This window comes from Pollachius pollachius, assembly GCF_949987615.1.
Source record: "Pollachius pollachius genome assembly, chromosome: 13".
In the NCBI taxonomy this organism is placed as follows: Eukaryota; Metazoa; Chordata; class Actinopteri; order Gadiformes; family Gadidae; genus Pollachius; species Pollachius pollachius.
The window spans coordinates 20580131-20592314 of record NC_136946.1 but is presented as its reverse complement, the minus strand read 5'-3'; the positions used below and the strand labels follow the sequence as shown (position 1 = coordinate 20592314).

At 47.6% G+C, this 12184-nt stretch overlaps 1 protein-coding gene across 1 annotated transcript in view; it reads right to left on the bottom strand.

Annotated features, from left to right (window-relative positions):
- The window catches only part of rapgef5a (Rap guanine nucleotide exchange factor (GEF) 5a), a gene marked incomplete at its 3' end in the record, with an annotated part of 25741 nt that extends 14309 nt beyond the window's left edge, over positions 1–11432 (bottom strand). The window contains exons 1-6 of the mRNA XM_079749868.1: positions 11188–11432; positions 5588–5638; positions 4717–4823; positions 4159–4280; positions 3130–3307; positions 225–306 (exon numbers count right to left, since the gene is read on the bottom strand). Coding sequence (XP_079605994.1) covers positions 225–306; positions 3130–3307; positions 4159–4280; positions 4717–4823; positions 5588–5638; positions 11188–11331 — 684 coding nt within the window. The 5' untranslated portion in view covers positions 11332–11432. The remainder of the gene's footprint in view (positions 1–224; positions 307–3129; positions 3308–4158; positions 4281–4716; positions 4824–5587; positions 5639–11187) is intronic.
- Between the last annotated feature and the right edge of the window lie 752 nt (positions 11433–12184).

Here is a 12184-nt window from a genome sequence, read left to right as displayed (position 1 = left end):
CAAACAAATCTTAACAAGATTAACCAACAAAAATAATATGAAAGAAAGAAAGCAGTATGGGGCAGGGATGGTGTATATTATAAATAATATATAATTTTTCTAAGGGTTGGTAAATAAATCCAATTCTCATCATAAAATGTATTTTAGACATGTTTCAAGAGAACCAACAGTGTGTTCCACGCAGTGGTCGAGGTCCACCAGAGGGGCCTCAGAGACAGACTCACCGTGGAGGTCAGCCTCTCCAAGGCCCTCATCTGGAGCATCTCACCACAGATGTCCCTGTTGCCCTCAGAGTCCTCCTCCGACCTGCCAAACACACACACACACACACACACACACACACACACACACGTTAGTCAAATGTTGTTGCCATGCGCAAAGCCACCCTGTTGGGACTGTTTGCGTCTGCTCTATGGCGCCCCCTGGCTGACTCAATGGGGAACTACCAGTAGAACTGGGCTCAGGAATAAACTGTCCCCGTAAACCCTAGCACTGATCGAAATTCATGACTCTGGCTAGATAACTTAACCAGGCCAGATGGTATGAGGTTAGTTTCAGTGGATTCAGGACCTAGAGTAGAGACCCGGTGAGCGTAAGGTTAGGTTAGAGTTAGATCCCAGTTAGATCCAACTCGGCGCAACTTCCAATCCATCAGCATTGCAAATTAGCATCGAATTAGAATCAACATGAGAGCAGTATCTGTATGAATGCAGCCTCTTGCATGTCTACTCAATCCCTGGTGGTCGTTACCTGTGCTGCTGTGCACTCAAGATTCTACATAGCACGGGAACACATGGCACTGTCCTATACTATACAGTAACTTCCTATACGTTACTGTCTTATACTGTACATTACTGTCATATACTATATAGTACTGTCCTATACTATATAGTACTGTCCTATACTATACATTATACTGTACATTACTGCCCTATAATATATAGTACTGTTTTATACTATATAGTACTGTCCTATCCTATACATTACTGTGCTATACTACACATTACTGTCCTATACTAAAACAGTTCTGTGCTATATGATACAGTATAGTCCTACACAATGCAGTACTGTGCTATACTACACAGTACTGTGCCACACATACGCCAGGCTTGGCAGAGCTGTGCGTGTTCAGCAGTTGTACACCCCCCTCCCCCACCAGGCTCTCTTTCATGTGGTCGTAGACCCGCTCCCAGACGACTTCCCTCTACTGAGGTCTGCGTGTAAGTGCATGTAAGTGCACGTCAGAGAGTCTGTGTGTGTGTGTGTGTGTGTGTGTGTGTGTGTGTGTGTGTGTGTGTGTGTGTGTGTGTGTGTGTGTGTGTGTGTGTGTGTGTGTGTGTGTAAGGTGTTAGCTTTGGGATCGGTGCGTCGTAATAATGATAACAATAATGCAGGTAGCACAAAAGGAATCTGTCACTCTTCCTCCCCGGTTCCTTCCCTCTCTCTCTTTGAAGCACAAACAGAGGCCAGACGCATACACACTGATGCATACCTGCTGGTACATTTGCATATCATTTGGATTTGAACATCTCAGCTGGCGCTTAAGGCAGGTTTAAGGTGAGGAGCCTGGGTGTGATGGGTGTGTGGGATCTGATAAGAGCAGCATGGTGGGCAGCAGCAGGAAGAGGGCTGTGTAAGATAGAGTTTGCAGGATTTGGATCGACACTTAGCTAACCCTATCACCACACACACACACACGTGCAAACACAAACGCACACACACAAGCACGCACACACACATGCAAACACAGGCACGCACACACACACACACACGGAGGCACGAACTCACAAGCACACACGCACACACACCAATATTAATGATACAGTATCAAACAGCAGAAAGACAATAGAAAATGTGAACTTAATGGCTCTCAGAGCTAAACTATCAGTGTGGGCTGGTGGCATTCATTAGTCATGAGTAGAATCACGCAGGAATGGAGACAGCCAGCCGAAGATTTGAATAAAGAAAACATGGATCACATCGTGGTAGTGCACATACAGTGCAGAGCCTCGCATACACATTTTGGTTGATCCGGCGAAAACTTCATTAGAATATCACCTGTAAGGGTTACTCGCACGACTACATACATTTGTTTGGATTTAAAAAATATAATCAAATTTAATGTCACAATCATAAGACAAAAATAGAAGATGCATCCCTTGACCATAGATATTTCCATAACAGCTAGGGAGAATCCCCCTGTTGGTGCAGTGCTTTTCTACTAGCACGCACGCACGCACGCACACACGCACACACACACACACACACACCTTTGCATATTGGTTTTGGTGTAAAAGCAATAAAGTGATCTTGAGATAAGTGAATAAAGGCTCGCACTCTCCCACTGCTCCCTATCCTGTGCTGCACACACACACACACACACACACACACACGTGTGTCTGCCCCTGGTTCGTTCCTCCTCTGTCATTACTCTTGTTTACCCTTATCCACTCTTCCTGTGCTCCCCCTCCTTCTTTTTGCACTCTCTTATCTTCATCATCTCGCTCTACTGTAAATGTGCACACACACACACACACACACACACACACACACACACACACACTCTGTCTGAGTGACAGATTGAGTTCAGTAGCATTCTCAGCAGGAATCCCACACACGGGAGCAGAAAAGGAAGACACTCTGGCTGACACTCTGCAATGACTGTGGGAGTGTGTGTGTGTGTGTGTGTGTGTGTGTGTGTGTGTGTGTGTGTGTGTCTGTGTGTGTGTGTTTAGACTCACAGATAAACACTAGTGGACCACTCATCCATGCAAGGAGACCGAAGGTTTAAAATACAGAGCAGAGATTAAGTTTGTTGCTGGGATTAGTGCATGTGTCTGTGTGATTTATCATGTTGTATTCATTCACATTCCAGCTCCACACTGAGTCACAAACGGCCTTTCGTATTCAACCCACACGCATTACCAGTTCACCACTGGTCTCCAGCATGAACAGCCTGGTGCATTACCAGTGAGTCCCATTCCAACATCAGCCCTCATGGGGCTGGAGATCCACTCCACGCCCCCTAACCCTGGCTCCTCTGGTGACCTGAGTAGCTATAAACCCCCTCGAGGTCAAGCAGCCTCGATCTGACGGACATGATGATGAGGATGGTGGTGGTCGACTTACGGGCTGTTAGCTCCACCCCCAGAGCGGAATTGGACATATGGCGCAAGTGTGAGGAGGAGCCTCACGGCCTCTGACCACTCCCCCTCGTTAGAGCGAAACTCGCAGGATGCTGACTCGCACTCCTCGAAGCTGAATTGGTAGTAGGAGTTGGAGTCGGCAAAGATCACCCGCTGGTCCACTAGGAGGGGACACAGGAACACACACACACACACACACACACACACACACACACACACACACACACACGATGAGTACGAACAATAGCATTGTGTTATGTCATGTTGTCTCCCAGTTCCATTATGAGGACATTTTGGGTCCCACTCTTTCATTGTGTTTGTATTGATTTGGGGCCTGGCAGAGTGCCTAACCCTTTCACTGAGGTTTGACCTGCATCGTATACCTGCCCTCCCGTTTATCATCTTCAAGTGACCAGGCATCGATCTCTAAGGGTCAATATTTGAAGATAATATTTCATCAGTCATCATCATATAATATGTCAACAGTCGATTAGAGAAGCTAGGCACAACTAACAATTGAACCTGCGGGAACATTGTTAGTAGGCCCGAGGTTGAACTGTAATAGGGTTCTAGTATCGCCACTCTAACAGTGTTTGGCAGAATCCGAGTGTGAAGACACTAGTCGACCAGTAAAAGTACTAGTAGACTACGGTAGTGTCCTCACACCAGGAGCCAAGTCTCTTCTACCAAGACGAGTTAATAAAAGAAAACATTTAACCATCTGAACTTACGGCCAACAATCATTCATTTAATTGCACTTTGGACACATTATGGTGTTCTTCTGGTGGGTCGTGACTGCTTTTGTACTGGACCCGACATTACGGCCGTGTGTGTGTGTGTGTGTGTGTGTGTGTGTGTGTGTGTGTGTGTGTGTGTGTGTGTGTGTGTGTGTGTGTGTATGTGTGTGTGTGTGTGTGTGTGTGTGTGTGTGTACATGCGTGAGTGTGTGCCTGTGTGAGTGTGTGCCTGTGTGCGCCCGCGCGTGTGTCCATGTGTGTTTGTGTGTCCTTACCAGACAGCAGGACCCCCAGCTCCAGCAGAACCTGCCAGACGCGGGCGGCGGTGGGCCGACAGCGCACATACCCACACTGCTCACACAGCCACTGCACCAGCTCCACGCCCACATAACTGCGTCTGTTAGAGGAGACACACACACAGAAATATATACCCAACATGCAGACATACATACAGATATATATGTAGGTAGAGTTTCAGACCAAATTAACCCTGCACACACACCAGCAGAAAAGTGTGTATTTTCTATTAAATCAATACACATTGGTTATTCATTCGTTTTCACAAGTATTTTCCTCCTGAAAGACTGCATCCCAGAGGACACATTCCTACCGCGTGTTTCTATCTGCGTGCGTGAGTGCGTGTGTGTGTGTGTGATGCTGATAGCAGTACAAAAGCAGTACTATGGTAACTGTTAGTCTACACAAAACTGTGCATACACACGCCACCAGACGGGCCTGTTTGGACTATAAAATATACCATGTGTGTCAGTGTACATGCTTCACTGGACATATCCATAGTCTCTTGAGGCACCCACACACGCCCACACACCCACCGTATAATGCGGGCCAGGTGTATCTTGTCCTTGGCTGGGTAGGGTCCATGCGAGAGGAAGGCATTCCTCACAGAACGTCCAGCGCAGGGGAAGCTCTGGGAGCATGACTGCATGACACACACACACACACACACACACACATATTGTAAACATATTGTAAGCACACAATCGAATTGCAAAAAACGCCCAAGACAATCCTTATCACGTATAGGACTGTGAACATCTTAAATCAACTCTGTGGGTTCTTGGGTGATGGTGATAGACCAGCCGATGAAAGGTGTACAATCTTTGTGTTACTTTGTCGGTGCTGGTTTGCGGGAAACTTGACCTGGAAGGAGTGTCTTAAGTCCTTGGCAGAGGGTGAATGAATAAGCCCTCTATGGCCCTGCTCACAATACGGCCCTGTCCTGCACACGCTGGACACACCAGACACGTCAAGAAACACCCCGTTAAATATAACCAGCTTGTTGCAAAAACAACAAGATGTGGCCGCACATGGTAGCCTAAAACATGCAAATGAGTCATGTTTCATCCCTTGAATTGATGGTTCATTTATAAGTGATAGAACATCCAACAGCATTAAATACATGGATAGTTATACATACTGTAGCATTTCATCCAATAACCCATTAGTATTGGCTCATCTGAAATGACACACCTGTGTGTGTGTGTGTGTGTGTGTGTGTGTGTGCGCGCGTGTGCGTGTGCATGTGCGTGTGTGTGTGTCAATAGTTTACTGTTGGTTCAACAAACACAAGGTGAAAATACACCTGTGTTTTGGCTAAATAAACATGCGGTCACTTTACACCCAATACTGCATATGATGACATCATCGCCTGTGTTTCTGAGCATGTGTAGTAGAGAGACCTACCTTATGAACAGTAGGTCCAGGGCTTGGTCCAGGTATCGTATCAGGGGACTGCTGTTGAGGGAAACACACACACACACACACACACACACACACACACACACACACACACACACACACACACACACACACACACACACACACACACACACACACACACACACACACACACACACACACGAGCAAATTAGAAAGACCAGTTTTTCCATTCCAGTAACTTAAGTCATGGTTGAAATTAATCGTTACACCAAGTAAACATCCCTCACATTCCTTTTCACAGTTGGCTTTCATGTGATCTAGTGAAGGTCAAATAAATAATTCAATACACATGAGAGCACCCTTATCAGAGATATTGATACAATAAACAATACATTCAATATACTTCACCTGTGATACACCGGCCATGAGCAAACAATGACCATCCAACGCAGTGGATAGACGCCGGAGCATCGAGACGCAAGCCGCCAACCCCACTCAAATCCCTTTCATGTGTGAATGCAGGCTCGGTCAATAAATCGGTTTGGGATTCGAGGTAACAACCGCCATAAAAAAATAAAATGACTCTTAAAATGCAGATCGACAAACGCGTTAAAGCAAAGAAAACTCAAGTGGCCGTGCCCCGTGGGCTCTGTCCTGGGGCTAACCTGCTCCACTGTCCCCCAGTGAGCCATCCATCTGTTAATCTTTCACCAGGTTACCCGTTACCACGAAGGCCCAGGGGGGGGGGGGGGCCGGGCGGCAGTCACACAGCATTGAGATCCCACCACAAGGCCGCCCACCGCCCTGGACCGGTCGGCGTGGAGGTTGACCCGGGGGTTTGCATGACGAAAGCAGGGGTGGGGGGGGGTTGGATATTGTTAGCCTCATGGCATAATTGCCTCAATCATATTTTAAGGTTCATCTTGTATAATAATATTCTATAAGGTATAATGTCTAGGTCAGGATCCCTGACTTTGTAGGGGTTTTGATTCACAGGGGCACCGAGCTCAGAAACTAGGTGATTGTTGCAGAGATCAGATCGGATCAAGGCCCGATCTCTGATTGTGTTCAGGTGATGACAAGCTTCCGCAGCGCAAGACGTCAACACGAGAAACGCGCTAGAGGAGACTCTGGAGAGCGAGACGGAGACATACCGACGACATGCTGCGAGTTAAAAGCAACCGAGAAAGTGTGAACGATGAAAGCAGAGAGAGAAATGTAAAATGGACCTAGAAGCCGAGAGCGAGCGAGGGAGAGAGAGACGTTGAGTGGGAGATGGAGTGGGAGTTGGAGAGGGAAGAGAGAGCGAGAGAGAGAGCGAACGAGAACGAGCGAGAGCAGGGAGGAAGAGCAAGGGCGGGAAGAGAGAGCAGAGAGCGCGACTAATGATTCACAATAGCCTATGAATATGTGACTACGCACATGGCAGATGGAGAGTGCGAGGGGCGAGACACACACACACACACACACACACGAAAGAGAGCGAGAGCAAGAGATAGAGAGATGGTAAAAAGAGAAGTGCAATAGAAAGAGAGTGGGAGGGAATAATGGGTGCCGTTGGCTCAATTAAAAACGAATGAATCACAGGAGACGGTATAGGGGGGATCAGAGAGAGGTAGAGACCTTGTGATCCGCATTAACACAGTCAAATTGAGCACAAAGCTTTCATAAAAAGTTGCAGAGCGTCTCGCCCGTGTCTCGGCGGTATCTCCAGAGTTATTTTCTTTCCTCTCTGTGTCTGGCACACAGAGACCAATCAAATGAGACACAAGTCTTTGTTAGAGAGCTAGCAGCGGCCGCCCGCCCTCGCACACGCTGCACAAACACACACATTGCAACAGAGTGACAACTCCATCCGACGAGCACAACGGATGAAATGAATGACAGAAGAGAGATGATGAGGGAACACACTGACATCTAATCTCTGTGATGACTTCAAGTGCTCGAGATGCGCGCGCACGCGCGCACACACACACACACACACACACACACACACACACACACACACACACACACACACACACACACACACACACACACACACACACACACACACACACACACACACACACACACACACACACTAGGAAGTGAGGACAGAGTGGTTGAAAGATAGATTCCTAGAGCGAAGGAGAGAGCAAGGTTGAGAGCAAGAAATGGATTACCCTCAGATTAGTGTGCCGAGCATCGGCACGGCATGGTTGACAAGCTTCTTAAACACGACCACATGCACGCGTCGGAACACCCACGTCTCAAACCCACCGTCAACTCCTATAGAGCTCATACAAGGAAGTCATCCTACAAACACAAGCGCCATAACAGACAATAATGAAGTGGAACCTGTTTGAATGCACCCAACCCACACACGTCACCAGGCACATGTTAAACATTATTGGTCATACAAAAACAACCTAAACAACAGTCCTAATGCTGCCCTATTTTTAATGCACGCAGCATGGCGGCTGATTAATTTATCATATTTCCTTTCAGAATAGTCAGTGAGGCAGAACCTAGATGTGCATAGACCCGCCCCCCTGTGTATAGCGCTTAAATTATTAGAAGATTAAATAGATCAACAGAAAGGAAAATGGATAAAGCATGTTTATTTGTAATTTATATGTTAATGCTTCCAAACAACAGCTGTTTAAAGAACTGGAAATACTAATGTTTTGGTTTATCGTCTGTTTCAGATATGCTCTTTGATGAAAATATGTATCTGCCTGGATCCTTTTTGGCCCTCTTTACTTATGTGGGTCATGTGCCAGTCAAGGGGGGCGACCCTCAGAGCCACAAAGGTACGTCTTTCAGTGGGTTACTAGACACAAAGTAAGCAGAAAGAAATGGGTCAACGACTTGTGTACAGCCAGGTTGACTCTGACCGGTGGAGGACAAGGCCAGCCATACTCATATTTCACCTGTTATCGTTGCTGACGGGACAAAATGAATGGACTGAAAATCGACGTTCTGTTTTGCTCGTTTCATTTCGTTGCGTCGGCGACTGATTAAACAGACCCGTAATATATTTTTAAAAAAAAATCACCCCAGCCTTGACCTCAATCGGTCTGGACGAGTCAAACCGGCTTCACACAAGTCGCTGACCCGTTAACCCCCCCAAGGTATTTTGGCTTACTTCATGACCTAACGTGGGCCAGGTGAGGCCCTAATGAGGACCGGAGACCAGGGATGCAGATGAGACCAGAGCACTAGCCTGAGAGGAGAGGCTTCTCCGAGGTGAGGCTCGCTGCAGCTGGGGCACCCGCGCGCCAGATGGCCCAGAAGACATCAGACTCCATCTTCTTATCAGCCGACATCAAAGTGCAAGACTGTGGAGGTTATGACTGCAGATGGCAGAGGAGGCTGACGGATTCTTTCAAAGTTCCCCCCTCCTTGTGTGTACAGGAATCAGAGAACGCTGGGTTTCTTAACTCGTAAGGCCAAAGTAGCATCCTGCATCGTCAGTCTCTACCCTAGAAGTCACTGGTGGAGCTCGGATCAAACCTTATTTTCCTATTGGAAAGACCACCTGATGGCACTGAATTAGGGACTTATTGTGGACTCGCATTACTATGAAAGCAAGCACCGGCCCACAGCATAGAGACCCACAGCTGTGAAGAGACCCACATTGCAGAGACCCAAGGCCTAGACCCCCACAGAGCAGAGGTCCAAGTTGTAGACTCCCACAGCTTTGAGGTCCACGGCGTAGACCCCCACAGGGCAGAGGTCCAAGTTGTAGACTCCCACAGCTTTGAGGTCCACGGCGTAGACCCCCACAGGGCAGAGGTCCACGTTGTAGACTCCCACAGCTTTGAGGTCCACGGCGCAGACCCCCACAGCGCAGAGGTCCACGTTGTAGACCCCCACAGTGCAGAGGTCCACAGTGTAGACCCCCGGAATGCAGAGGTCCACGGCGTAGACCCCCAGAGCACTGAGACCCCCGGCATACCGACGGCATTTGTACACTTCAGCCTTGTCTGTCTACTGTCCACTAACCGAGCTGGTCTTCAGATTTGCATTTCAAATTTGGTTCACAAGTCAGTCCAGAGCTGCCTTAACAAGGAAATCCATTCTGCTTCTCCATCTACACAGAGAGATTGTGATTAACCATTTGGTTAATCACGTGACTTCACTGAGGTTTGTACACAGGTGTGGAGATCTGTTTGATGATTGTGTAATGACTGATTTGATTGAAAGTCAAACCGCCTTAAGCACAATGTGAACTGCAATTAAGAGATGGTGCTGATGTAAGATGTCGTACACCCAAGTCGATTAAATAATGTGGGACCAAACTCAGAGGTTCGATGGGTAGTGCACGTGACACAACATGCCTGTCAGCTGTGCACTATTAACCCCCCACGGTCTCTATGGAAAGAATCCCTGTCATGCTTAATGTCAGGGGGAGCGGAAACCCGTCAGGATGTGGACTGGTTGAAATGTGGTCACCAGACATTGAGCAGTAGAGAAGGGTACATTCTGTGTGCTTTGTTCTTCCTATTTGATTCTTTATCGGCTCTTATTTGTTCTTCTAGTTTAACATTTGTGTTAAACTAGACCCCCCCCCCCCCCCCCCCCCCTTTCAGTCCCATATCCCCATCTGGGCTAGCAGCCACAAACGTAAACACAACACTTAAACCAATAGACCACACAAATAGATAACTAATTGCACATACTGTAGCATCAGAAGCACCAACAGTTTATGTAAGAACACAATGTGCCAAATTAATAGAATAGATTCTTACAGCGTTAATGTTAACGTTAAACCAAAACGTTATGTTGCGTTTCACACGGAAGTGTGTACCTTTATGCGTTTTAACCCAGTGTCGTATAACAAGTAGAAATTAAATAAATAGCTATTATTTGATTACAAAATTAGCAGCTGGGAAGGGAGCCACCATCCTAACCTGGGGAGTCACAGGTGATGCGGCCCAAAGGGCGTATTTCATCCCAACCAATCACTTTCGCCTCACCTCTGACCCACGTTGAGTGGACCTATCCTCTACCACAGGGGAAGGGGAAGGGCACACACACACACACACACACACACACACACACACACACACACACACACACACACAAACACTTCTGGAGTGTATTGCAGATGAGTGGACATGATGATGTAAGCAATGGTTTGGCACGTCAGGTGAACCCACTCCCCTCCGCGGAGCACCGGGGATGTACTGCATAGTAAGACAAACCTGACGACCGCAGGGGATGATGATGATGATGATGATGATGATGATGATGATGATGATGATGGGGTTATTAAAACATAGGCCTATATCCGAGTGTTTTTGTGTGTCCATACGATCTGTCTGTCAGTCTCTGCGTTTCCTTGACTACGGTGTATCAAGGTGTCTATAAAAAAAAACGTGCATAGCAACTGGCAGGAGCCATTTGATAGCCTAATAATGTCATCACGCACACACACACACACACGTTGCGACATTAATGGGTGTAGAACACGACAACACCTGAACGGTGACGATGGTAGGAAATAATCGGGGACGAAAAAGCAAGGTCGGGCAACCGTCGCTATGTTGTTCATTGAACACCAAAAACAGGGAAGACAGATGTGTGTGTGTGTGTGTGTGTGTGTGTGTGTTCGTAATATATACTATGCTACTCACGCTTTTCTTTCGCAGGTGCAAGCCGTGCTTCAGGAGCCCCGGCAAATCCCGAATTTTGTGTTTGAGCTGAGCCTGGTCCCGGGCGCTCCGGTTCCACCGAAGGCTGGAGAGCAGGCTGTCCTCTGCGGGTTCCGACTCGTCCATGCCTCGCGCTCGCACTCAGTCTTCACGCGCCGCTACTCCGGCATCTGAATATCACTCGAAACAACCGCCGTGGTTGAACATACCTCCCGCTTCCGCTTCCATTCGCCGACATGCAGCTGTGACATACCGCCCGCGCATAACACACAACGCACACAGTATTCCGCAGCACGCGAGGCTGCTCCACCCAATGTCTCGCTCGCACGCCCTCCTCCTCCTCCCCCACCTCCTCCTCCTCCTTCGCGGTACTATCAGTTTAGTGTTTATGTATGAGGGTGTGTGGAAAAGGGGCCGTCACAGGTGCATAAAAGCATTGCATCACTTCCACCTTTCATTAGTCTCAAGTTCACTGAAAAAAAGAAATGGTTTGAGGGGTCGTTTGACGCATACGAATGTCCTACACCTCATGATCCTAAACTCACGACCCATCAATCGACAATCTTGTCTCATAAATATTCAAGGTAATCACTCTTACCTGTAGCATAACACAAAAAGCGCAAAGGCAGTAAACATAAACATTAGCATTTTTTTGGTCGGGTGGGGTAGGCGACCGCCGATTGTTGGGATTGTTGGGTTACGTCACCGCCTCACCTGACTCATATTTCCATAGGTAAACAAAGGCATTATTGTGTGTGTGTGTGTGTGTGTGTGTGTGTGTGTGTGTGTGTGTGTGTGTGTGTGTGTGTGTGTGTGTGTGTGTGTGTGCGTGTGTGTGTGTGTGTGTGTGTGTGTGTGTGTATTGGGGGGGGGGTTCATTAAAGTTAATTTAACTTGCCGAGTCGCCGCTCAAAACATAAAGCAGAGAGAGGGAGAGAGAGAGAGAGAGACAGAGAGCAGAGAGACAGAGACTGGCGGG